This window comes from Paroedura picta, chromosome 4 (assembly GCF_049243985.1).
Source record: "Paroedura picta isolate Pp20150507F chromosome 4, Ppicta_v3.0, whole genome shotgun sequence".
NCBI lineage: Eukaryota > Metazoa > Chordata > Lepidosauria > Squamata > Gekkonidae > Paroedura > Paroedura picta.
Window position 1 is genome coordinate 13327831 of NC_135372.1, and position 27461 is coordinate 13355291.

General features: G+C 48.9%; 1 protein-coding gene across 2 annotated transcripts; it reads right to left on the reverse strand.

Annotated features, from left to right (window-relative positions):
- Positions 1-27461, reverse strand: ABHD8 (abhydrolase domain containing 8). Of its 2 annotated transcripts, none has more exons than XM_077331971.1 (5): positions 27191-27461; positions 7862-8576; positions 7225-7395; positions 5668-5884; positions 1-4934 (listed from the first exon to the last, which is right to left on the reverse strand). In XM_077331971.1, the coding sequence occupies exons 2-5, from the start codon at positions 8566-8568 to the stop codon at positions 4779-4781; spliced, it is 1251 nt and encodes a 416-aa protein (XP_077188086.1). In that variant the 5' UTR covers positions 8569-8576; positions 27191-27461; the 3' UTR covers positions 1-4778. The 2 variants fall into 2 exon arrangements, with proteins under 2 accessions (XP_077188086.1, XP_077188085.1); XM_077331970.1 differs by lacking the exon at positions 27191-27461 and adding an exon at positions 13087-13252.

Here is a 27461-nt window from a genome sequence, read left to right on the forward strand (position 1 = left end):
TTGAGAATATAATACTTTATTTGAGAGTCTGGGATAACACTGTTGTGCAGTCCTTTTCATCATCCAGATGGTGAATTTGTGTACAACATTCTCTGCTCCAAAAACGGAATTTCAGAGTTCCCGAGAATGAATTTCAGTGGAAACACACTTTTGCAAGAACAGCAGTTAACAGTCCCCAAAGAAAACAGTGTAAAGACACCGTTAAAACTGTTAGTTACAATTGCCTTTCTCCCTCCTAACCAGACTTGAGAACTTGTTCTTCCAACATGATTTAGTCTGTTCTGTTGTGGGGTTACTTGATCCCTATTTTCCACCCAAAACTGGTAACCCTGCAGCAGGCCGAATGAAACTGGGTGGAAGATGGAAAACCACATGTGGCCGAATGGTATGGATCTGATGCTGTGGGTTTAATTTCTGGCATACCGAGACATCTCTTCTGCTCGCCCCTTTCCCCTCCATACCCTCTTAATACAGAGTTATGACATTGTTGGGCTAGATTCAGCCAGAAAAGAGCCTGCAAGGATTCTGAGAGGTAAGGGCAATGGTATCAACTTGATATTTTAAGTATGGCAAGTATTGGATTTATGAAATCAGAGATGCCTTGTCCTTACAGCCGGGGGAAGGGATGATATGGTGTGTGTTTTTGAGCTTTATTTTAAGGATTCTTGGATTGATGGAAGATAGTTCTATCAGCGGCTATGACTAAGGGAAACCTTTGCATTCAGAGGCACTAAGTCTCCGCATCCAAGTGTAGGAGGCAACATCAGGGGAAGGCCTCGGCCTCTCTGCCCTGTTGTTGGCCAACCAGAGGAACTGACTGGCCACTGTGAGACAAGATGCTAGACTGGACAGACCACTGGTCTGATCCAGCAGGGCTCTTCTTATATTATCAGGGGAAGGCCTCTGTGCCCTGTGGTTGGCCTCCAGAGGAACTGGCTGGCCATTCTGTGAGACAGGAGGCTGGGCTAGATGGGCCACTGGTCTGATCCAGCGGGACTCTTATTCTATTCTTATCAGGGGAAGGCCGCTATTCCCTGTTGTTGGCCGTCCAGAAGAACTAATTAACCACTGTGACAGACAGAATCCTGCACTAGATGGACGACCGGTCTGATCCAGCAGGGTTCTTCTTAAGTTCTTATGAAGGCCTCAGCCTCTCTGCTCCATTGCTGGCCCTCCAGAGAGACCAGTGAGACAGGATGCTGGACTAGATGGTCCACCAGTCTTATCCAGAAGGGCTCTGCTTACCATCTTATTCGACGTGTGGGCGCATTTTATTCCTAAACCGATTACACCTGCAAGATCTGATAAGGCTGAACTAGCCTTGCCAGAATGGATCCTGCATAAGGTTATCTAGAGCAGTGGTCCACAACCTTTTCCAGGCTGCGAACTGGCGGCGCATGCCATGCACGCGCGGCCGGGTCGCGCACGCGCGTTTGCGCGGGAGTGCCGCGAATGCGCGTTTGCGGCCACGCATGGCGCAAATGTGCATGTGTGGCCCTGCGGAGGCAGGGAGCCGTGGCCCAGTGCCAGGGCCTTCGCAGCCTGGCACTGGGCTGCGGCCCGGTGGTTGGGGACCACCGATCTAGAGCCTGAAACCCTTTTTGTAATAGGCCCTTTTAGGTTCTGGGGGTACAATGAAGCAATCAATTTAAGTGCCAGAAAGATTCTCCAAGCACCTTAAATGAAATGAGATGGTTGTACACATCTGTCCCAATGCTGGGGCCAGTGTCTTTAAAGGCTTCCGCCCTGATCTGGATTTTCCACTTTGATTTCAGTTTCATCAACCACATGCTAAGCACAGTTCTGCTGGAACGGGATGCTTAACTTCCAAAGCTAGTGACATTTCGCTTGCTCGTTTTGCTGAAGGACCAGTGAAACTCATATAATCTTGACCAGACCCTAGCAATTCAAGATTGGACTATTCCAGCTCTTGACCTGACCCTAGCAATTCAAGATTGGACTATTCCAGCTGTGGAGGAGATAGCAGTGAAGAAGAGGGTCTCTATTAGGTTTAAGACTTCCTTTTTAAAGTTCTGGTTTAAAATAACAGTGGACATGATCCAGCACAAATGAAATACTCCCCAGAAAGTCCAACATGTGCTTACTTGTTTGCTTCTGAAGCCAATTTCATTTTAAAGTATTTAAGTACTGGAAAGGTTGTCACTTGGAGGAGGGCAGGGAACGGTTCCTGTTGGCAGCAGAGGAGAGGACCCACCGTAATGGCTTTGAACTAGGTGTAGAACAGTTCGGGTGAGATATCAGGACAAAAAAATGTCACAGTCCGGGTGGTTCAGCAGTAGACTGGGCTGCCTCAGGAGGTGGGGAGCTCCCCCTCACTGGCAGCCTTCAAGCAGCTGCTGGACAACTCCTTATCCTGGATGCTTGAGGCTGATCCTGCATTGAGCAGGGGGTGGGACTAGATGGCCTGTGTGGCGCCTTCAAACTCTATGATTCCATGAACAGAGCTTAAGAGCCAGTGCAGCATGGAAAATGCTTAACATTCCAAAGTACTCTGAGCATCAGTATTCAAGTGAAGCCTTTTCCTTTCACAAGGCTAAGGAGCCAGTTTGGTGTAGCGATTAAGAGCTTGGAGAGCCAGGCTTGATTCCCTGTTCCTCCTCCACATGCAGCCAAGCTGGGTGCCTCTGCGCCAGTCACAATCCTTTTAGAGCTGTCCTCACAGAGTAGTTCTGTCAGAGCTCCCTCAACCCCGCCTGCCTCACAGGATGTCTGTTGTGAGGAGAGGAAGGGAAGGTGATTGGAAGCTGCTTTGAGACTCCCTCAAGTATTGAAATTTGAAAAACTCTTCTTTTTATCCTTACCCCACATATGCTTTTGGATCAGGGTCGGTCAAACTGCAGCCCTCCAGATGTCCATGGACTACAATTCCCATGAGCCCCTGCCAGCATTCGCTGGCAGGCGCTCATGGGAATTGTAGTCCATGGACATCTGGAGGGCCACAGTTTGACCGACCCTGTTCTGGATAATACATAGCGTTGGGTTGGCATTAACAGATATGTTGTGTTCACTTGCATTAATTGAAGATGCATCCTAAAATGTAGCCCCCTTGACTCCCAACAGCTGTCCCATGAGGGGCCAAGATGCCCCCCGCAATGAACTGTGATCAGCTGGGGAGGTGGGGAATAATTCAAACACTGCTATAACAACCAGCTAAACACGTCAGTATGTTTATTATTGTGGTCTACAGAGGCAAGGCCAGACTAGGGCTGAGTATTTTGCCCAGTAGGCAATTTAACAGATGTGCCCTACCCTTTGGGAAGTTCTCCCACACCGCCCTAAAGATGTGCCCCTCCTGTCCTTCCAGAAGCCCTTGCCCTCAAATGCCATGAGGAAACTCGTTCGGTCCTGGACTTTCGAGGCTCCACGTCCGAAGAGAAGGAGGATCCAAAACTGAACCTCACACAGGCACTGTCAGAGTGAGCCATGACTCTTTGGTTACACAGGGAGCAAGCGGGAAAGGGACAGAGGAGAAATGAGGCGAAGCAACGAGACTGGATTGACCCTCACAAAGAACAGGAGCAATATACCCAGTTCTTAAATACAGGGACCGCCAGGAGCCTTTAGTGTGACTCTGACATTCCTAAAAACCAGGCTTTTAGATTTATCATTGCCCTCCCACCAAAAAAAAAAAAATTCTGGGAAAAAGCAAATTCCAGAAAGCATCATTGCAACTCATTTCTCCTCCATGCAAGTTGGAAGAGAAGCAAGCATTTGTGAATAGCGTAGCATGGCAGAAGTAGTGGTATGAAGGCCAGTGGTCTCCTGTTACAACACGACTTTCTCCTTTCGAACCCAAGCGCCAAAGATCAGAGGTGTCCGCATTCAGCCTACAATTTAGGAGGGCATTTTGGAACATTAACGCGTCGTAATGGAAAGAAACCGCAGCTCTTGTCCCTCCCATCTGTGAGCAGACTCCGGAATCTTAGGGGCTGGAGATTGGGGGCTGATGCAATGAGAAACCTCATTGGGACAGGTATGCTATACATCGCTAACTCTGGGTAACCCCCATCAACCTGCTCCGCTGCATGAACCTGCTCACTGTAAGAACAGCAAGCCCAAGATGTCAATTTGGCACCTTGGTAGAGGACATTCCCCAGAGCAAGTGAAAGAAATTGGACATTGTCAGCTGAGTTAATGTACCACCCCTGCAACTCTCGACATCTCCTTCCCAACTCAGCCACGGCAGAGTCTTTTGGCCAAGGTGGATATGCCAAGACTCTTCAGGAAGCAGGGAAGTTCTCCAAGTTCTTCAGTTTCATCTGTTCCGTTTTCCTCTCTAGTGTATCAAATGCCAACTGCCTTTTCTGTGCCCAAGTTAGATGGGTGGGCCAAACACCAGAAGAGGCTTCCTTCTTAACCCAGTCTAGGAAAGGATTCCCCACTTCCCGTCTTTGCTGTCACATTTTGAGAGTCTCCTTTGAGGCTTAGCCGCAGCCATCTCCCTTCAGCCTGCCTGAAGCAGGGGCGTGAGAAATGAATGAGGATGCTTACAAAGGAATCCGGATGAAAGCTTGGCGCAGGAAGACTCTTCCTTTCCTTCCCAGGCATCCTTCACTTTGTTTCTGCCTTGGGGCCCACAGCGGGCAGCCTGTACTCCATCCACCCTGCTTGTAGTCAACGGCTTCCCCCTGGAGGTGGGGTGGGCTTCTCCCCACAGACAAGCCTTCTGCTGCCACCGACTCCCATCAGGAAAATCCCTCCTTCTGGGGAAGCAACAAAGGAAGCGGGTCTCTCTCGCGTGCACTCCGCATGGCCTTTTATTTCTTCTCTGTTTCTAGCCCAACCCCTGCCGGCATCTCTTCTGGCTCCCAAAGCAGGAATTCGTGCAAGAGTGTGTTGACCGTCTCTGGACATTCCATCATGACCATGTGGCTGCCTTCATCGATCACCTTCAGGAACGCGATCAAGAGGATCTGCGGATAAAGTTGGGAGGGAAACTGGTTTACCACAACGACTCCCATCTACTCCCCAGGTGCTGAAATTGAAAAAGATCACCTGGAGACCCAGTGGGGGAAAGTCCTACCAAGGGCCAACTCTACTTGGCTTCCAAGATCTTTCAAGATCAAGCTAGCCTGGGCCATCCAAGGTAAGGGCACCTCAAAAGTTACCACCTGCTGAATGATAAGGAAAATAACCTTTCAATGAAAGGAACATTTACTGAACTCATTTATAATCCATCCTCCTCGTTGAGTCACCTTGGTGCAGTGGTTAGGAGTGCAGACTTCTAATCTGGTGAGCCAGGTTTGATTCCCCGCTCCTCCTCCACGTGCAGCCAGCTGGGTGACCTTGGGCTCTCTGGCCTTGGGCAGTGGAACAAGCATGTCTAGGCGGAGTCTTATTATAACATTCATTTTTGCAACTTTGTGCTGTGGGGACAGGGAGCATTTGCTGGGGGTCATATAGGTCCAGGGTGACCAAACTGTGGCTCTCCAGACGTCCATGGGCTACAATGCCCATGAGCCCCACCAGCATGATATAGGTGGGCCAGGTGAAAGGCTAACTTCAGTTTTTGAAAAGCCCTCGGGTATACCTTTTTTGTTACTTTTCCTCCATGGAGGTGACTGATTTCTTCACCCACAGAGTCCGCTTACTTGGGAGTTTGGCAGGGCCCTCACAGACGGACGCAGCCCTGTTTGCAAGCCATACCTCAGCCATACGCTGGTCCTCCTCGATGGGGACAAACTTGTCGTGCATCCCGTGAACCAGCAGCACCGGGACTGTGAGCTCCGCATGGTAGACCTCATCTCCTTCGGGCCAGTACTGGCCACTCATCATGGCTCTCAGGACAAAGGAGGAGACATTGAAGGCATGTCCTTCCTTCAGCAGCTGCTTCTCCTTGGCGCCTTGGCGAGCAAAGCCAGCCCTGTGGAGGACACAGGAAGCCGAGAGGTAAGCAGACAATTTGGAACTAACAATTTTTAGGCTGTGATGCTTCTCACCCCCATTGCAGGAGTCTGGATTTTTTTTAAAGTGCTTTCTTGCCCTTTGGCTGGGGAAGAGGAACATGACATGCAGTCAGTTTGCAAGCGCCTTCTGGTGGCCCTGGCGAGGGTCTTTGGGGACAGTGAACAGCCAAGACACTTCGCCAGGGCTGCCCTCTGCAGCGTCTTTCAGCCAAGTGAGAACCAAAAAGGCTGAGGGGCGAAAATATACAGCAGTGGCACAAACGACATGGACCTAACGCAGTTTGATCTGTGAGCTCTTCATCAGAGGCCAATGCAATCTCACACCGTTACAAATACAACAGAAGTCTAAAAATTCTTAATTCCAACCAGGGGGGTAAAAAGCATTATCCTCAGTCAATGCCAACCAGCTAGTGGTTCCTGGCCCCGGAAATATGTCTGGCCTCATCCAGGGGGGAAGGAGCTCCCAGAGGAGATCCGGGCCCTGTCGGGACCGGTGCAGCTCTGCAGAGCCTGTACGACAGAGCTCTTCCGCCAGGCTTTTGGTTGGGACCAGTGCCCTTACAGAAAACCTCCCTTGCAAACTGCAATTATGTTTCTATGCCAGAGGACTGCGCTGATGCAAGGCAGAATGGAACTTAAATGGAAGATGTGACTATAAAAGTTTCAATGTTTGTTTGTGATTAACTATATGATTGTTTTTACGGTTGTTCACCACCCTGAGGGAGGGCAGTATACAAATAAAATAAATTTGTTGTTGTTGTTATGTCTAAGTAGAGCCATCTTGGTGCAGTGTTAGGACTGTGGATTTGTAATCTAGGAGCCGGATATCATTCCCTACTCCTTCCCCCTTGCAGCCAGCTGGCTGACTTTGGGCTCACCACAGCACTGATAAAGCTGTTTTAGCTGAGCAGAGATATCAGGGCTCTGTCACCTCACAGGGTGTCTGTTGTGGGGAGAGGAAAGGGAAGGAGACTGTAAGCCGCTTTGAGACTCCTTCGGGTAGAGAAAAGCGGCATATAAGAATCTTTCTTTAAGTAGAATGCCTTTGCGTTTTCCGGCATCATAGACCAGCTCATACAGAAACTTATCTTTACATACTATAAATGCTATACGTTTTCTTTGATTATTTTTAATTAATCTTCATCACACCTTGCCTCTTGGCAGCAGCGCGGGGCGGCTCCAGAGGGTGGTGTGTACACCATTATACACACACTACGGTCCCTCTCCAGGCTCCACCCCCAAAATCTCCAGGGATTTCCCAAGCCAACGCTGGCCTCCCAAGATCTCAGTGACTCACTTGAGAAAGCTCCAGGCCAGACACGGCGTGAGGCAGCGGAGGACACACGTGGGCATGTTGAAGATGGAGCAGAGGCTTGGCTCCAGAGCCGTTGGGCCCCCACCGTTGATCATGATGACCTTGTGGACCAGGTCTGGGTACTCGTGGGCAAGGAAGGTGCAGAAGGAGACCCTGCAGATGATGGTTGGAGAAAGTATGCAACTGAGAGACGAAGAGAACCTCAGGAGAATGAGAGAGAGAGAGAGAGAGACCAACCCACATCCAGAAACTCCACCACCCACAGGGAGGGAAGCCCTCCTTTAGCTGTCATCTGATGTACCAAAGGCCAGCCTCTCGTCTCCTACATCTTGGTTCCCCAGGGGCAATCCCGCCCCATTCCCTTCTTCCAATTGGCCCTTGGCCCCCCCCCCCTTGCTATGACTGACACTGGTCTGCCTAACTCACTGGGTCCCAGTAAGAGCTGAGCTGAGGCTCTTGCAATTCCATTTTGTAATGTTATTGTTATGATCATGTTAACTTATTGTTATTACTGTTATCACCTATTACCACATGTTATCTGTATCTTTTCCTGTTCCCTGTAAACCACTCTGAGCCTTCGGGGAGGGCGGTAATATAATAAAATTAATAAATAAATTACCCGTATGAGTGCCCAATGAGGATGTTTCTCTTCTTGGCATAGCGCTTGAACACGCTGCGCATGTCCTCGGCCAGGGCGTAGAAGGTGTAGGCCGCTGCAATCTGGGGAGCCGAGCTGCACCCGTGGCCCGCAAGGTCCGGGGCCACCACCTCGTAGCCCAGCTTGGAGAAGAAGTCCAGCTGCTCTTTCCAGATGTCCAAAGAGCCTCCCACCCCATGGATGAAAAAGAGGACCACGTCCGCGTGGGTCCCTTTGCAGCTGGTGATGTACTTGGTGCAGTCGATGTTGACCGTCTTTTTGGGCTTGCGCCGCCGGCGTTTGACGGCGGTGGCGGAGGGGTTGGCCGACGGCGGGGCGGTGGCATTAGCGTCCGAGACTTCCACTTCCACGGTGCTGTTGGGTTCGGAGCCGTTCTGGAGGTGGAGGATGTCCGAGTGCACGGCATCGCCCAGGTTCTCGATGACCATCTGTCCGTTGCGGTAGACGGTGATCCGGCGCTTGCAGTGCACCGCTCCGGATTGCGGGGGCACCTCCTCGGCCCCCGCCGGGCGGACTGGCGCCCGGTGCTGGACCCTCAGGACCCGCCCGGGCTTCACTTCCATGAAGCTGTAGCCATCGCTGGACTCGATGCTTTCCAGAGGTCCGACCGCGTTGGGTGTTTTGCCCAGCAGGCAGCACAGCAGCCCTTCGGTGATGCTGGTCAACATGGCTATTCCTGCAGCCGAGACGGACGAGAACAAAATGCAGCCATTAGCTGACAATAAGTGGCGGGCACAGCAGCCAAGCAGCTGCCACTGGAGGCGGAGCCAAACACACAGGGGAGGTCCCCTAGGGAAAAGTATAAAATCTGTTCCACTTAATATTTCTGGTAAGGCCTTGGAGGAGGAGCGTTTCTCATGGCAAGCCGGTTGGAGGAGGAGGCACTCAGGGGCGGGACAGCCACTCAGTGCCACTCAGCACTTAACACCCAATCAGGGCAGCTGTCCCGCCCCTGCCTCCTCCTCCAACCGGCTTGCCTGTCTGTCCAGCAGCCAGCCAATCGCCTTCTGTCCCCCCATCCCTGACCACCCTCTTCTCCCACTTCCCGCTGAGGCTCGGAGGCTGCAGATCCCAGCTGCATTAGAGCTGTCCCTGCCAGTGAGTTCCCTGCCCCAGCGGCCTCCAGCCTTTCTGGATCCTGTGGGGACGGGGAGGCTATCTGCAGAGTTCTTCCACACACACACCCCGATCTACTGCCCGTTGTATTCCTGAATGCTTTCTCCCTTGTAAAGTATAAATCATAAAGTATAGATCTGTAGGCTGTGCCACAATGACTCTGTCCCCTGGGGGAAAATTCATTTCAGGAGACCTTCGGAATCGAATTGGTTTATACTTTATGCTTCAGAGATTACAGACAAAGTAAACTTGGTGGTATTTGACAAGCCATCATTGAGGTTTTGCATAAAAATAGCAAAAATATAATTAAGCCACTGAGGAAAGCGAGTCATTAACGGATCAATGTTTTGGTGTTATGTATGAATATGGGAATATGGATTAAAGACATGTCTTCTTTACACTACATTCTGCAGGGGGTTGGACTAGATGACCCCAGAGATCCCTTCCAACTCTACAATTCTACCACCTAGCCCTGTCCGCCAGTTCTTTTGGACTCTCTGCTTGCTGCCCTCACTGGCAGGTTGCTTTCTACACTTCCGGTCAGGAGACTGGCAAATGTGGTGTATTCACAAGGACCTGTGTGGACAGAGTCACTTAGGCCATCTGAAAAAGAGCAGGGCAGTGAGAAAACAGGACTGTGGGAGCAAGTGTACAGCTGCCAACTCAGCTTCCTGGAGATTTTGGTGCAGTAATGGAGGAGGGCAGTTTGGGGAAGGGAGGGAGGGGAGGTTGCCGGCTTTGGTTGGGAAATACCTGGAGAGATCTCATCAGGGCATCTTGTCATAGAGTCCCAAACAGCGCCTGGGGGATTGATCTTTCTCTTCTGGAAATCAGTTATAATAATGGGAGTCTCCAGGTGCCACCTGGAGGTTGGCAGCCCTGGAGAGGTCATCATGCAAGGGATGCTACGAAGTCTGCCCTGCAGAGTTGCCATATCCACCGGGGTAACTGATCTCTGTAGTCTGGATTTCAGCTGTGAAGTGCGGACTTCTTATCTAGCATGCCGGGTTTGAATCTGCGCTCCCCCACATGCAGCCAGCTGGGTGACCTTGGGCTCGCCACGGCACTGATAAAACTGCTCTGACCAAGCAGTGATATCAGGGCTCTCTCAGCCTCACCCACCCCACAGGGTGTCTGTTGTGGGGAGAGGAAAGGGAAGGCGACTGTAAGCCGCTTTGAGCCTCCTTCGGGTAGGGAAAAGCGGCATATAAGAAGCAATTCTTCTTCAAGTCCCTGCCTGGAGATTGCTAAACACAGTTACCCAGTAACCTGACTGGCTAATTTTCTAGGTTTGAGGTGCATTCAAACATGCAACCTCCCGATCAGATGTGCTGTAGTCTGGGGGCAGGGGAAGATGGCGTGCATGCACATCGCAGCAGGCGGTGAATTGGGCAGAGAGCCAGCCCTCCTCGCACGAAACTGCCAGAGCCCCCTGGGCAGCATCCAAAACACAGAAGAGGGCCGACGGTAGGGAGACTTCCTGATTTAATTAACGGGCTGTTAGCCTAATGAGGGACTGCTTTCTTAGAAGCAAGCAAAACAGGAGGCATCTGCAGATGGTTTGCCTGCACCAAAATTGCCTGGTATTTATTTCCCAGTCCAGACCTGGCAACCCAACATAAGCATGATATACCCAGTCCTGTTCCCCAGCAATTAATGTTCTGAGGTAGAGCTGCTCTGAACATGGATGTTCCACTTAGCTAGAATGGCAGCTCGCCATGAACAAGACCCTCTTCCTCTTCCATCAAGTTTTCTGTCTGTCTGTCTGTCTATCATCTCTCTCTATCTCTCTCTATTTCTCTCTATATCTATCTATCTATCCATCCATCCTCCATCCATCCTCCATCCATCCATCCTCCATCCTCCATCCATCCATCATCTACCTATCTATCACATTTATATACCACCCTCCCCGAAGGCTCAGGGCAGTTTACATCAAACAGAGATAACAATACAAATAACTCAGTATACAATAACATAATAATAACTATAACATTATGAACAATTGAACATTTAATAAGAACATTCGGAAAAGTGAATTGCGGACCTTTGTAAGTCCCCAGTCTAGGCATGAAGACAACAGTCCTTACCGGTTGTTTAGCCCCCAACATGTGGTTTTCAGGGGTAGACTGCCTTTCAACATGGAAGCTCCATTTGGAAATGGTTGATTAGGCCATGAATTTCCCAACCCGCTAGCTAAATCCATCTAAGCCAGTGGCCATTACTGCCACATCTTATAGTACTGAATTCCATAAATGTATTGCATATTGCATGTAGAAAGATGGTCTTTTGCCTGAATGTTCTGCCTTATCAGCTACCACCAAGTTCTTGTCTTTGGGGAGGGAAACGTTTGGCTTTCAGAGAAATCGGGAGCACTTTTTTCAAATTGGGACCGATTCCAGGAGGGAAATTAGAGAAGCTAGGGAGGAAAAAAAAAAAGAGGCTGTGTTTGGCTTCTTTTTGGAATGGAACCGATTAGTGCCAAAGAGAGGGAGGAGGAGGAAACCAAAATGGTGCAGAGATGCCTTTTGGAAAATAACTCTTGCGGTTATTTTAGTTTTCGGGTGTGTTTGGTGGCCACCCCCTGCAGCCACGTCTGACACTGGGAATTCATCTTGGTCAGAAAGAATCATCTGTCCTTCCCGAGAGGCAAGTGGATGTGGGTTAGGAATAGAGCAGGGTCCATTTCATTTACTGGGATATTTCCTAGTGGGCCATTTCTTGTCCACTGGGGTTGACCAGGCATCTGGGACTGTGGATTAAGTATGTCTTGGAGAGCCTTACACATCACTTTTGCTTTTGCAGGCTTGTAGTGTGGGAACACTGAAATGTTGCACCTGTTTTTTGAGTTCCAAAGAGGGGTGGGCTTTAGTGTGGCCATACAGGTAAGTGAGCTTGTGTGAGCTTTAGTTTCAGCAAAGAACTTCAAGCATCTATTTTGGTTCATTCCTTAATAAAGAAAATTCTTCACCCAAAGAGTCGTCTGCTTATAGAGAATTCAACTGTGGGCATTGGCAGATGGCTGAAACTAAAGTTCACATAATGGAACCCTCCCAATTGATGACTAAAAAGACGTGTTAGAGAGTGCTGCCAGGCCATCTTATGGCAACACCGTAGAATTTTCAAGGGAAGAAGAAGAAGAGTTGGTTCTTATATGCCGCTTTTCCCTACCCGAAGGAGGCTCAAAGCGGCTTACAGTCGCCTTCCCATTCCTCTCCCCACAACAGACGCCCTGTGGGGTGGGTGAGGCTGAGAGAGCCCTGATATCACTGCCCGGTCAGAACAGCTTGATCAGTGCCGTGGCGAGCCCAAGGTCACCCAGCTGGTTGCATGTGGAGGAGCGTAGAATCGAACCCGGCACGCCAGATTAGAAGTCCGCACTCCTAACCACTACACCAAACTGGAAGAGGCATTCAGAGTCTGTTTGCCATTTCTTGCCTCTGCATAGAGGCTCTAGCTGTCCTTAGTGGTCTCCCATTCAAGTACTAAGTGGGGTTCACTCTGTTTAGCTTCCCAGATCTGATAAGAATTAACTAGCCTGGGCTTTCAAAATCAAGGAAAACAAAACATGGAAACCAGAGTCTGGAACAGGACGTTTCTGTCCTTAGCATCCAGGGAATAACCCTCCCACCCACTCCATTCCTCTTGAGAGGTATTCTGCTTCTGACCTTGGAAGTTCTATTTAGCTGTTGTCCTTCAGACCATGTATCCTCATCACTGGGGAACTTTCAGAAACGCCCTTTACAACGTGAGCCAAGCAAGCAACCAGTGAGATTTGGTCTAAGGAGACTTGGTATCAGAACTGGCAGAGATTATGGAGGCTTCTTTGCCTGTCTCAAAGGGGTTGTGAGGGAGATTTAGGGGTCTCCCTCTTCCCCCCCCCCTCCCCGTGGAGGATGCCAAACTCGGGCTGCCTCTCCATGGGTCCCACAAAACACACAGCCAATAAAATACACCAGAGTCTGTAGAAAAGTATATTAAAAGATATTCTAAGGCTACAGAAAACCAGAGTAGCCATACAAGTAAACAGTGTGACAGAGATTAAAGGAAAAATCCTAACTATAGCTTACCTCCTCCTACAGCTGGGAGACAAGCATAGTTCAAGCGAGTCTAATTTCTCTAAGAAGATACTTTACCCAATGGATACAGCCAGCGCCCTTGCAGATGGAAGCCAGGACTCATGCTGAAGCTACTCCCCTAAGAACCCTTCCCCATCTAGAATTCTTTTGAAATGGCAGAGCTGGGGCAATTAAGATGATCTAATGAGGCAAGTCTAACCAGCTGGCCCCAATAACACTCAGGTGCAAAGAGGCCAAGCAGCCTTGATGTTATCCCAAATGAGGCCAGGGACCTCTCTGGCTTAAAGATATATGATCAGGAGTTGGCATCTCTCTTAACCCATGCTGTGTTTGCGTGGCTACCAAATACCTCACAGGGGCCCTCTCAACAGAGGACAAAAATAAATCCTGTGAATTGTAGGGGATCTTTGTTGAGAGAGAGAGAGAGAGAGAGAGGGAGGGAGAGAGAGATGCTGGTAACCATAGTGACCAGGGCAGAGCTGGGTACCACGGCTTGTTCTGGCTGACAAAGTTGACAATCTAAGTGCCACTTTTGTAATGTGATTTCCGCGGACTGAGCCAGAAATGAACTGGGTTGCATAAGGCTTTGCTCGGGCCTTCTCCCATTCACCAAGCAAGGATGAAATTGGCTTAAATGAGGGTGGGGGGGGGTGGGAAATCAGGGCAGGCAGACAGCAAAATTAGAGCTTGCGTCCTCCGTGCTTCCTCTCGCCTGAAAGGGACCCCTAATTAAGAATGAATGTGCCACACCTCCTCGGTGCAGATTACAGAGTGAGGAAGGAGAGGGATCCAGGCAGCACACTGGATATCTCCTCCAAGGTTGAGAGCAGAATATTTCAGAGCAATGGGGCCGGGATATCTATTGTAGGGGGCAATGCCAGGCTCCAGAAGGGACCTGGAGTTCTGGAATTACAGGTCATCTCCAGACTAATGGGAGCCGTTCCCCTGGAGAAAATGGAAGCTGTGGAGCGGGATCTCTAGCATTGTACCCCACTGAGGTCCCTGCCCTCCCCAGGCTCTACCCCCAAATCTCCAGCAGTTCCCCAGCCTAGATCTAGCAGTTCTACCTGCCCCCATCCCATGATGCTGGCCAGGAGGGACCTGCCAGCCCTCACTGAAGGAGAAGAAGGGGGTGAGTCTGCTGGAAGCCACAGGCTTTGGAAAGCTGGGCTCTGTGTCAGGTGATAATAGTTTTGTAGGGCATCAGGGCAGCTAGAAGCTGCTTGCATCTGCAGGCCTATTGGTGGGATGAGGAATGAGGTGCCTGTTTAAATGCAGGGTGTCTGTGGGTGGGGAGGGCTTTACCAAACAGAGAATTTGGGAAACTGCTCCAGGAACATAAAAAGAGCCCTCCTGGTTCAAAGGGCCAACCTGGCTGTTCACAACCTGTTCTCCATCTCATCCAGCATCTGGTCGGATGCCCCAATGAAGAAAAGTTGTCTTTTATATTCCGCTTTTCTCTACCTGAAGGAGTCTCAAAGTGGCTTACAATTGCCTCGCCTTCCTCTCTCCACAAACAAGTACCTTTTATTTACTTTATTTATCATTATGTTTATTACCCGCCACTCTTGGCATGCTGGCTCATGGCGGGTTGCAGGATAAAACCCCACAACAATAAAACCCCGTTAAAACAAAACGGAGCAATACAAACCCATGACACAGTGGAAAAGCGGTTCTCCACCCACAACGGAACACCTGTCAATGGACAGCAGAGTACTATGTCAACAATCATCACTCAAGAGGGTCAAAAAGGGTGGCATGCTTCCTGAGGGGGGCCCAGCCACTGCCAGTTTGGAGTAGTGGTGAGGAGTGTGGACTTCTAATATGGCAAGCCGGGTTCGATTATGCACTCCCCCATATGCAGCCGGCTGGGTGACCTTGGGCTCGCTACGTCACTGAGAAAGCTGTTCTGACCAGGCAGTGATATCAGGGCTCTCTCAGCCTCACCCACCCCACAGGGTGTCTGTTGTGGGGAGAGAAAAGGGAAGGTGACTGTAAGCCGCTTTGAGACTCCTTCGGGTAGAGAAAGGCAGCATATAAGAACCAACTCTTCTTCTTCTTCAACCGTAAACCTGGCAGAAGAGCTCTGTCTTGCAGGCCCTACCTTGTGAGATCGGTGGGGCTGAGAAAGTTCTGACAAGACTGTTACCGGTCCAGCGTAAAAGAAGAGTAGGTTGTGACTGGTCCAGGGTCACCCAGCAGACTGCATGTGGAGGAGGGGTGGATCAGACTCAGTTCTCCAGATAAGAGACTGCTGTTCTTTAACCCCAAAACCACACTGGAGCAGATTTTTATATCCTGAATGAACTGTGACTGGCCAAAGGTCACCCAGCAGACTGCATGTGGAGGAGAGGGGAATCAAACCTGGTTCTGCAGGATATGGTCTGCCATCCTTGGGCCCCAATGGCAATAATCTTCCCTCTGTGTGCTCCCTGGCACCTGCTTATTTATGGTAGACTGTCTTTGAACCTCGAGGCTCCATTTAGCTGCTTTAACAGGTTTCCACTGGAGAAGGAAATGGCAAACCACTCCAGTATCTTTGCCATGAAAACCCAATGGACAAGGCAAAACGATATGACGCCGGAAGATGAGCCCCTCAGGTCGGAAGGTGTCCAATATGCTACTGGGGATGAGCAGACGGCTAGTACAAGTAGCGCCAGAATGAATGAAGCGACTGGGCCAAAGCCGAAAGGACGCTCAGTTATGGAAGTAACTGGTGGCGAAAAGACAGTCCGATGCTGTAAAGATTTTTATTCCATCGGAACCTGGAACGTCAGATCCATGAATCAAGGCAAGCAGGACGTGGTTAAACAGATGACAAGACTCAACATCGACATTTTAGGAATCAGTGAACTAAAATGGACAGGAATGGGTGAATTTAATTCAGATGACCATCAGGTATGCTACTGTGGACAAGAATCTCGCAGAAGAAATGGAGTAGCCTTCATAATCAATAAGAGAGTAGCAAAAGCAGTCTTGGGATACAATCCCCAAAATGACAGAATGATCTCAGTTCGAATCCAAGGCAAACCATTCAACATTACAGTAATCCAGGTCTATGCCCCAACCACTGCTGCTATAGAGGATGAAGTTGACCAGTTCTATGAAGCCCTTCAACACCTTCTAGAAGCAACGCCAAAAATGATGTGCTTATCATCATGAGGGATTGGAATGCTAAAGTAGGAAGCCAAAAGATAACCGGGATAACAGGCAAGTTTGGCCTTGGAGTACAAAATGAAGCTGGGCACAGGCTGGTAGAATTTTGTCAAGAGAATACAACGGTCATAGCAAACACTCTTTTCCAACAACCCAAGAGACGACTCTACACATGGACATCACCAGACGGTCAACACAGAAATCAGATTGACTATGTGCTCTGCAGCCAAAGATGGAGAAGTTCTATACAGTCAGTAAAAACAAGACCAGGAGCTGATTGTGGTTCAGATCATCAGCTTCTTGTTGCAAAATTTAGGCTTAAATTGAAGAAAGTAGGGAAAAGCACTAAGCCACTCAGGTATGAACTAGATCATATCCCCGACGAATATACAGTAGAGGTGACAAATAGATTTAAGGATTTAGATCTGATAGACAGAGTGCCTGAAGAACTATGGATGGAGGTTCGCAACATTGTACAAGAGGTAGCAACTAAAACCATCCCAAAGAAAAAGAAATGCAAGAAATCAAAATGGCTGCCTGAGGAAGCTTTACAATTAGCTAAGGAGAGAAGGGAAGTGAAAGGCAAGGGAGAAAGAGAAAGATACACCCTATTGAATGCAGAATTCCAGAGAAAAGCTAGAAGAGATAAGAATGTCTTCTTAAATGAACAGTGTAAACAAATAGAATAAAACAATAGAATGGGGAGGACCAGAGATCTTTTCAAGAAAATTGGAGATATGAAGAGAACATTTCATGCAAAGATGGGTATGATAAGAGACCAAAATGGTAGGGACCTCACAGAAGCAGAAGAGATTTTAAAAAGGTGGCAAAATTATACAGAAGAACTATACAAGAGTGAGCTTAACATCCCTGATAACCACAATGGGGTAGTTACTGACCTGGAGCCAGACATCCTGGAATGTGAAGTCAAATGGGCATTAGGAAGTCTGAGCAACAATAAAGCTAGTGGTGGTGACAGCATTCCAGTTGAACTATTCAAAATCTTAAAGGACAATGCAGTAAAAGTGCTACACTCAATATGCCAGCAGATTTGGAAAACTCAACAATGGCCACAGGATTGGAAAAGGTCAGATTACATTCCAATCCCAAAGAAGGGCACTGCTAAAGAATGTTCAAATTACCGCATCATTGCACTCATTTCTCATACTAGCAAAGTTATGCTCAAAATCCTACAAGCTAGGCTCCAGCAATATGTGGACTGAGAACTTCCAGAAGTACAGGCAGGATTTCGAAGAGGCAGAGGAACTAGAGATCAAATTGCCAACATACGCTGGATCATGGAGAAAGCTAGGGAGTTCCAGAAGAACATCTACTTCTGCTTCATTGACTATGCTAAAGCCTTTGATTGTGTGGAGCACAACAAACTGTGGCAAGTTCTTAAAGAGATGGGAATATCAGAGCATCGTATTTGTCTCTTGAGAAACTTATATGCAGGTCAAGAAGCAACAGTGAGAACTGAACATAGAATCACTGATTCACAGCAAGCCTCTCCTACTCTGTGACTTTGTAGTGTTTTTTTCCAGCTGAAAAAAAATGGAAGATAGAGTATGGCAGGGGCGACCAAACTGTGGCTCTCCAGATGTCCGTGGACTACAATGCCCATGAGCCCCTGCCAGGCATTGTAGTTCATGGACATCTGGAGAGCCAATTTGGCCACTTCTAACTTTATGGCATTATACCACACAGAAGTTGCCCCCCTTTCCCCAACCCCTGTCTTCCTCATGCCCCAACCCACCCAATCCTAGAAGGTGAAGTTTACTACTTCCTTTGAGGCAGAAAAATATTTCCACAGAGCTCAGACAATGCATCCATTCCTCAGGTTCCAGGTTGCCAACAGGCCTGGAGAAAAATGGGGTGTCATTTACCAGGTGATGTTATTCACCTCCAGCTGCCCACTGCTGTACATTAAGCCTCTATTAAAGAGAAAGGACATTTTCCTCCAGGCCTGTTGGCAACCCTGCAGTAGAGCTAGAATACCAGGCAGCTTCAGATTCTGAATATCTGCCACTTCTAGCTGATGGATATACCAAAATAACAAAGTCGAAATACAAAGTGGATCAATAAATCAGGCAGCTTACAGAAGAAGAATCTGTATATTCCAACTGGAGGTCAACATTAAGCAAGAAGAAAAGTTCTTGTCTTCAGAATCCTTCATAATAATTATTAAAACTACCCAAAACTAGAATCCTAGGCAATATCTCTATTCTGTTTCCACTTGAGCTCTGCTTGAATATTCTGGTCGCCTGCAATTGTTACTGCACAGCTGAGGAAGTCTAACAACGAAACTAGTCAGGACCCAGGGCCTTTTCTTGTTTACATGTCCATCCAAGAGCGACACACATGAACATATACTGAATCAGCTACTCAGACTGGCTCTCCAAGGTCTCAGGCAGAGATCTCACACCCCTCCTCTAGCCTGGCCTTTTTAAAATGAAGAAGCCAGGAATACAACCTGGGGATTTGTGTGTTCCAAGCAGATGCTCTTCCACTGAGCCACGCCCCCTCTCCTTAACAGAATGTCTCCCAGGAAATTCCCTTGTCGGCTATTCTCAGTGCTTCTTTTAAGGCTGCCAGCTCCAGCTTGGGAAATCTTTGGAGAGTTTTGGGGTGGAGGCCGAGGTTTGGGGGGGCAAGGGCCTTCAAAGAGGTACGATGCTCCAAAGTCCACCTTCCAAAAAAACTAGAGGACTGCTATGGTTGATGTCCACAGCTATTGCCCCCACTACCAACAATATCTACACAGGGAAGGGCAGCATAGAATTGTAACAACAACAACAACCTGGAGATCACTTCCAATAGTGGATAATCTACAGTCAGAACCCAAAGGACTACCGGATCCTCATGTGGACTGCAGTTGGAACTAACCTGTTGAACTATTGCTTGAGTTATTATTTGTATCGCATTTTGTGTATCACACAAGTTGAATGGTTGTATTATTAGACACAAACTTACAGTATTGTTTGGTTCTTATGATTGTCTTGATGACAATGAGACTTTATAAACGACTACTTTGCACTTTTGGAAGCCTTATTTACTGCAGTTTCAGAGTCATGATGACACCACTCCCTTTTCCCCTGGTATCTTCCATTTACTGTATACCCCAGTTTTAGTTTGTTGTGACACCCCGGAGGCTGGCAGCTGTCGTTTCCAACATGGCAAAAAAGTACAGAGGGGGGCATTGACCGAAGGGGGAATACTTACAATTGCCTGCTCTGGGTTGGAAAATACCTTGCGGTTTTGGAGCTTAGATGGGGGGAAGGGGGATTGGGGAGGGGAGGGGCAGTGTCATAGAGTCCACCCACCAAGGAAACCATTTTTTTCTGGGGCAAGGGACCTGTATTGTCCGGAGATCCGTTGCAAGAGCAGGAGAACTCAAGGCAATGCCAGGAGGTTGGCCCTGCTAGAAACACGGATGGTTCAGAAGCAACAATCCTCAGTGGGAGGAGCCTTGGGGAGATGGACGACCGGCCAGCTGTTCTCACCCTCCCTGCATCCCTTTCTTTGACTGAGGCAAGACTTTGGAATTCCGTGCTCTTCATTGATCTGAGGATTCTGTAGGCCTCAACCACAACACTCTAAATCTAATGCTGAAGGCCAGTGTGTGTGTGTTGCTAGGCAACCTAAAAGGACTGCCTCCTTCCTTCCCCCCCAACACCCCCAACCCCCCCCCCCCGGGCCAGGCTCCTCTTCTTTATCCTATGTACCATTTTGTCTTCTCACTCAAGGATGGGGGTGCCAGTCTCCTGGGGGGACCCGGGGATCCTCCAGAACAAACGTTCATCATCACCAGACTACAGAACTCAGTTCCTCTGGAGGAAATGAACCCTTTGGAGGGTGGACTCTGTCCCTCCACTCCTTACTGGGGTCCCAGTTCTTCCTAGGGTCTGTCTCCAAATTTGCAGTTGGGATCTGATAATCCCACCCCTTCATCCCTACTGGTGGTCAGGGGGTTGGGGGGCGGGAGGACCTGGCAGCCCTCCTAAAAGATTATAGTTGCTTTTCTCAAGCTCACTTTAGAACCAGGGAAAGGCTTTGAAATGCATAAACTAGAAGAACACCACGGATTTCTCATGAACAATAAGAAGTCAAAAATTGAAAATCAATTTTCAACTTAACATTATCCATAAATTCCAGATATGGGCAACTACCCTAACTTCCAGATACGGGCAACCAGGGGTAATAATCCTGATTCCAGGGTCTTCTTCAGTGATTGTCAGTCAATATCTGAACAAAATATCACAGTTATTGCATTTCACTGAGAATATGGGTGGTGGCCCATATCTGGAATGTACGGAAACTGATAAGTTGAAAATTAGAAATATATTAATTTAATAAGAAAAAAGATTGTATTGCATCTGTGCTGTTTTGCTTTCGATTTTTGGCTTCTTATTGAGATGCATAAGCGGCACCGTTAAGCCCTGGGGTCACCCTGCACAAAAGATGCCACCAGATTAGATCCTGGGTAGAGAGGGATGCAGGTGATTCCCAAAGTAGCCCCAAATGCCATTTCTCCACTCCTCTAATAAAGCCAACCTCAGTTTGTTCCTTGGAGACAGGAGGCTTTCTCATATCCTGTGCCAGGTTCTCTTCATTTGCATTCAGAGCACCGGCAGAACCCCCCCCCCCCCCACCACCACACACACACACATACACACACTTTCTCACATCTTCTCGCCCAGCTCATGGTCTCTTGGCAGGAGCTGCCAGAAAAACAGCTTTACTGACCTACTTTGAAGGGAGACGGCTCCGTTTTTTAATATAATTCAGCACAAAGGGAGCGAAACTTTAATGCGGAAAGCCATGGCCGGTGAAGAATGGGTTCCAGTTGGCTCTGACGATGGGATGGCTGCGCAGAGCACTGAGCAAAATGAAGTTGTGCTTTGTGCATGGGAGGGTGGGGGGTGGGGGTGGGGACAGGATCCCAAACAGCAGGAACCCTAGAACAGGAAGAAAGCGGCTGGAGGTTTCCCAGGCTATTCTGATCTGGGTGGGAGTGCAAAGCAGACTCCTTTGTCCAGCTTCATTCATTGTACGTATTTTACCGTAGAGTCAGAAGGGACCTCCAGGGTCATCTAGTCCAGCCCCCTGCACAATGCAGGAAATTCACAACGTCCTGCCCATCCACAGTGACTCCAATTCCATGTCCAGAGGACGGGGTCCCCCCCCCCCAAACCGGAATCCCTGGTCCAGTGTGGCCTGGAAGAAATTAACTTCCCAATCCCAATATGGAGATCAGCATTTCCCAAGCACCAACACAGTCCCACCCCACTCAATCTGCCTAAGTTCACAAAGTGCTGCATAAGTTAAACGGGTTTTCAGCAAGCATGATGTCCAGTTTGACCAGGGGTAGTCAAATGCTGGCAGGGGCTCATGGGAATTGTAGTCCATGGACATCTAGGGCCGCAGTTTGACTACCCCTGAGTTTGAGCCTCAGCACAGAATTTCTTGGCCTTCGCATGACCAAGAGGAAGAAAGGTGGCCTCGGAAGGGTTTTCCGAATGGGTGGAATAAATGTTTAATATTTAAATTTGTTAAACATTTATCAGGTGATATGACCATATCATGTTGACTCCCCCCCCCTGAAATGGGCCTTGGAAGGGGAGGGGCCCCGGGTGGGCGTGTCCACAGCTCTGCTTCCCAACCATATTCTGCACAATTGTGCCACTTCTGGGGTTTCTCAAAGCATGACGAATGTTTCAGGAGTTTCTGAACAGTAAAAAGTTGGGAAAAGCCTCTCTAGGGATTTTCTGAATCTCCATGTGGGGAGAGGGAGGGGAGGCAATTATAAGCTGCTTTGAGACTCCTTCGGGCAGTGAAAAGCGGGGTATAAAAACCAACTCTTCTCCTTCCGCAACATAGAGGGCCTTTTCGCACAGGGATCTTTGTTGCAAATTGTTTGCGGAATGAAAAATCGCCATTTAAAATAGTGGAATTCGTCGTTATGCATACCTGCCTTTGTAGTGGAATCAGTTGCGTTTTTTAGCGTTTCCCACAGGCTTCCGGTCTCGGCAGAAATCGCTAGAAAGGAAGCGCTATTGCCAAGCTCGTCCCGCCCCTGGCCGTCAAGCAGCCAATGGGCAGCCGTTAGCATGCTCCCAAACAGCCCCTTTCCCTTTAAGAAAGGTTTTTTTTTTAAAAAAACAGACCCATTGCAACGAATCTGTGTAGATTCGTTACAATGGGGAGACCCATCCAGCTGCCTAATGTGAGCTGTCGTTTGATCGTATGATCGTTGCCACGCTGCCTCGAGTGATAAAAAAAAAATCCCCCCCCCCCGCTCACGGGCCCGATTTTCGGCTGAATTAATGTGTAAAAAATAAAGGGACTTTATTTCAGCAAACGGGCTTTTCAGTGGTTTGTGCTTAGTGACTAAAGGTGAAGGACTGAAGCCAGGGAAGCCTCTAAACAGAAAGAGGCTCGCCGGTGCGTTTATCCCCGCTCGCTCGGAGAAAAAAAAATGGCGATCGCTTCGCCGGAAGTTTGGAGGAGAGAGCCAGGGGGAGGGACTTTGAAGAACCAGCAACAATGGTAACGCACAGGTCTTTAGCGCTACTGTTGCAGATTGGTTGCAGGAGTGTATCGCTATCCGGAGGGTGAATCCACTTTTCTGGATTCCCCTGAAAGCGCCACAACGAAGCGCTTTTTGCTGATTGGTTTCAGGATTGTTGCAGATTGTCTACGACGTCGTGGGTTATGGCAAATTAGTAGCGTTTCCAAATAGCAACCATTCTGCTACTTTGAAGTCGTGCGAAATGGCCCAGAGATTGGGGGAATTCCTACTGGAGTGTCATATAATAGGACCCAAAGAAAGTGAGACCGGCCTTGGCCAGGGCCAGGTCCTTTTCAGCCTGCAGAAGGAGATCAGGGCCCTGCAGGACATTAGCCAATTCCACAGGGCCTGTAAGATAGAGCTGTTCTGCCAGACCTATGGTCAAGGCTCTGATGGACCATCGTGAAGCACTGGCCTTCCGGCTGGAAACTAGGGGAAGATTTGCTTTCCAAGTATCTGACTCCTCCTAACCTAAATTCGTCAGGGGCTATTGGAACATAAAATATTGTATCTAATGTTTACATGATTTTATATTTTTGTCAGTTGTTATGACAGGTGGTTGTGACCCACCCTGAATATCTAGGAAGGGTGGGTTATATAAAAAAAGATGAATTTATTTAAGATGGTGGTGGCACTTCTGTGACTTTAAAGGGACATCACCATCTTGCCCTGCCTGCCCCAAGTTCCCGGGACAGCTTGATATTGTTGCCAGCTCCCTCCCACCAGTAGGGGCCAGGGCGATTGGGCTGCCAAATAGAATCGCAGAATCGTAGAATCATAGAATCGGAAGGGACCTCCAGAATCATAGAGTCGGAAGGGACCTCCAGAACATGCTGTGGAATGCAGGAAATCCACAACTACCTGCCCACCAGAGTGACCCCAATTCCATGCCCAGATAATGCCCTGGCTAGTCCAATCTGTAGGAGAGTCACCTCCAGATCCCAAAGTGCCAGTCAGCCATTCCTTGGGCATGCAAGGAAGGGCCAAAGAGCCACGCTCAGACAAAATCCCTTCTGCCCACCCATTCACAATCTGCCTAATCCAAGCTGGAAAACTCCTGGAAAACTGGAGATGGATCTTGGAGAGGACAGAGACCTCAGAAGGTGCAAGATCCTAAGGACAGCCCTCCAAAGCATTCATTTTCTCCAGAGGAATTGATCTCCACATTCTAGCGATAGCTGTAATTCTGAGGGAAACCCCACATCCCACCTGGAGGCTGGCATCCCCATTATTAGGCCCGGCATCTCCAGGGAGGGGATTAGTTACTTTTGTAATCAACTTTCTGCTAGACACTTGGGGCGAGCCAGAAGTAACTCCTTTGCCCGAAGAAGTGAAGCTGGCACATTGTGCGGTCTTCTGGGCTGAATCTGCACAAAGCTTTGATTTCAATCTCAGGTTGATTCAAACCCTGCTGTCTACACTGAATGCGATTTCCATTTTGATTTTGTCCGATTTAAAATTTCCCTCTGCAGCAAGCAGGATTGATCCGTAGTGATCCTACCTTTCCCCCGTGATATCCTGGAGTGGATATAACCATCGACATTTGAAAAATTGGCATGAGTAAAGCTGCAGCTCTCTACTTTTCCCGAACGAACTAGCTGTCTTGAGCCTCTAACACTGTAGAAAAGCCCTGATTGGCCAGGACTTCAGTTCAAAGGTTTCCTCGTTCCCAGGTTGCAAGGCTTCTCTTAAGTTAGGGAAGCCCTAACTTATCTCAGCAAAAGCTCCAGAAGCTCTAACTTCTCTCGGCAGAGATTTTCTTCTTGGATTTATTCCCCCTCCTCTACTGTCTTCAGTTCTCCCTCCACCCCCGTTCAAGAAAAGAAAGAGGCTCCTGCTGGGCTTGATTCCTCTCCCCCCTTCTGAGCTTCCCTAATCAGGTGCAGAACACTTTTCTGTTTCAATGGGGGGGGGGTGGATAGAGGAAGACCCTAGTTCAAATTTATCCGAATTCAGCAGGATCCACAATGGTATAAACGAAGTAAGTGTAGATTCAGCCCTGGTTTTGCATCCCCTCCTCTCTCTATATAGCTGTGCTGTGGCTTCAAACTGCCCAGATCCCATTCACATGTTCTTGCCATGATGTCTGTATTGGGGCAAGGCACCTTGGGCCAGGGGGTTTGACACTTGCATGACATCACACCGAGCTTGGGTCCTGCCTTCCCAAAGTAGCCATGCCATCGTCATCACCACTCGGCCCAGCTCCAGCCCAGTTTCGATGAAATGCTGAGCGAGTGTGAAATCCACAGGTCAGGTCCTTGTCTCAGCTGGTCTCTGGTTGAAACTAGTCCTCAAGAACACCCTTCACCATTGTACAGATCTAGCAAGATCCAAGTTGGATTCACTGTCTTTAAATAGAGAATTCCCTTGGGCAGGGTTGGCCAAACTGTGGCTCTCCAGATAGCCATGGTCTACAATTCCCAGGAGCCCGGCAGGGGCTCATGGCCATTGTAGTCCATGGGCATCTGAAGAGTCACAGTTTGGCTACCCCTGCGGTTGGGTGAGCAGAACAGAACAGAGGGAGGACGGGACATGGAGCACAGTGAGAGAACAGGTTACCCAAAGGCATATTGGGCATGCCACCCTCCTGGTGGCACCTGAAGAGCTCCCAGTATTATGGTTGATCTCCAATAAACTAAGATCGGTTCTCCTGGAGAAAATGGCTGCCTTGGAAGGGGGATTCTAGGCCATTATAACCCATTGAAGTCCCTCCTCTTCCCCCAGCCCTGCCCACCCTTGGCTCCACTCCAAAAATGTCCAGGCATTTCCCTGTCCAGAACTGGCAACCCTACAGTATATCCACAATTATCAGCAGTCTGCTATCAGCCTCCCCCCTCACCTGTGTAACACCTGGTGCCAATGTTCTGCCAGATATGGGGTCTCATAACTCTGCATTAACAAAATTGCATTGGTATCTTAATGCTGGCTGCTTTGGTCCTTGGTAGAATTCCAAATTGTTTGTCGAAAGCAAGCTGAGTTTTGCAAATATGCTGGCTGGTCATATTTGCATATCGTTGCAAACTGTGCATGGTATATGCTGAGGGTGGCTGAACTGTGGCACTCTGGATGTCAGTGGACTACAATTCCCATGAGTCCCTGAATTGTAGTCCATAAAAGTGGTTTGACTACCCCTGGCATCTGCCATTTCTGCTGGTCACAGGAAAGGGCAGGGTATGAGGCAAGGCACTGTAGGGCCACCTTCTGAGCACGGAACATCCTGATTTCTATGATTCCACTGGGACCATTTTGACATTTGCAAGGACTAGAAACCTCAGTTCTTTGAGTAAAAGAAGCAGCTGAGGCTTTTCCGGAGCTGATTTTTTTCCGTGCATTTTTTCCTTGCATAAATGTGAAAAGGGAACTGAAGAACCTATGCAGTTCTAGCAGCAATTATTGGCCACTTTAATATAAAATTCAACCCACAATCTTTCTCTTGCTTGGTTTGGCAAGGCTAGCCACACAGTCAATATCTCTTGTTTGCAGTGATGCTAAGGAGACCACAGAGAGAAAGAGAAAGCATTAACCCAAAGAAACAAGAAGCCGTTTTACTAAGGCTGTGGAGCAATTCGAACTCGCAATTTGTGGTCAGCTGCCTTCTTGGGTACCCCTTATATATCAAGGGCACCCCTATAAATCAGAAAGAGAAGGGATCCAGCTACACCAGGAGCCCCACACTGAAATCTGGAGGGGTTAAAGATCTGGAGGCAGATTCCAGAAAACCTCAGAACAGGTTAGCAGCTTGACAAGGAAACCACAATACCCTTCCTCCCCTTCACTTAAGAATATTATTTAGCATTGACACATCCCGTCAAAAACAATCAATAAATAACATGCCTCTGCAAGCAGGGTGCCTGGGCCGAACACAGAGCCCAGCTCCTTCTGACCTTGCCTGGATTTTGCTCTTTTGATGCCTGCCTTGGAAGGGGGTGGGGAAGGAGGGGGAGGGAACTCTCCAGCCGCTGCACACTCAGCAACCATTTACTGCAAAGGCAACAGCAGACGCACCTGATTTTGGGGGTGGGGGGTGGGGGTGGCAGGTCCCTCCTTTGCACCCCCTCCACACACACCAATGAAGAATTCTCCCCACGTCAATGTCACCCAGGTTATGAAGATGCAAACCGTCCAAGGTGGATAGCAGTAAGATATTCGCAACCCCCAACACTATCACCAACGCCTCCCTTCTTTGAATCCTATTTCAAGCCTGACAAATCCGTCCTGATCTTCCCTTGTTGTTGCACAGAGGATTTGCCTCCTTAGATTGTGTGTGTGCGTGTGTGTGTCCCCAATCCATGCCACCTCCTCTAAGAATTGCTCCCCAAATGATTGCGCAGCGGCGGGCTCCTTTACATGGAAACCAGAGAATCTCACCTCATTGATCGACCGTTGCCGCCGGATCGTGGAGACTGTGACGGGCAGGAGGGAGCTGAAGGTTGCAGGATTCCTAGAGGCTGACTCCACTGTGTTTATGCTCCTTCCCTCTCTGCCGGGGGCTGCAGGGACATCCACCCCAACGCAGGCCATCTGCCTTCCCGATTCATCCCTACAAGACAGATGCACATTCGGGTGGGCGGACTGTGGAGGTGGAAGAGGAGGTGGAGGAGGAGGAGGAGGAGGAGGAGGGAAGAGTTAATTTGCCCTT

What these genes read in the sequence shown, in the direction of transcription:
- ABHD8 (XM_077331971.1), bottom strand. Translation starts at nt 8,568, where the DNA reads ATGTTGACCAGCATCACCGAAGGGCTGCTGTGCTGCCTGCTGGGCAAA. An exon ending in CTCATTGGGCACTCATACGG is followed by an intron (nt 7,396 to 7,861) that starts GTAATTTATTTA and finishes CATCATCTGCAG; the next exon opens with GGTCTCCTTCTGCACCTTCC. An exon ending in CTGGCCTGGAGCTTTCTCAA is followed by an intron (nt 5,885 to 7,224) that starts GTGAGTCACTGA and finishes TGTCCTCCACAG; the next exon opens with GGCTGGCTTTGCTCGCCAAG.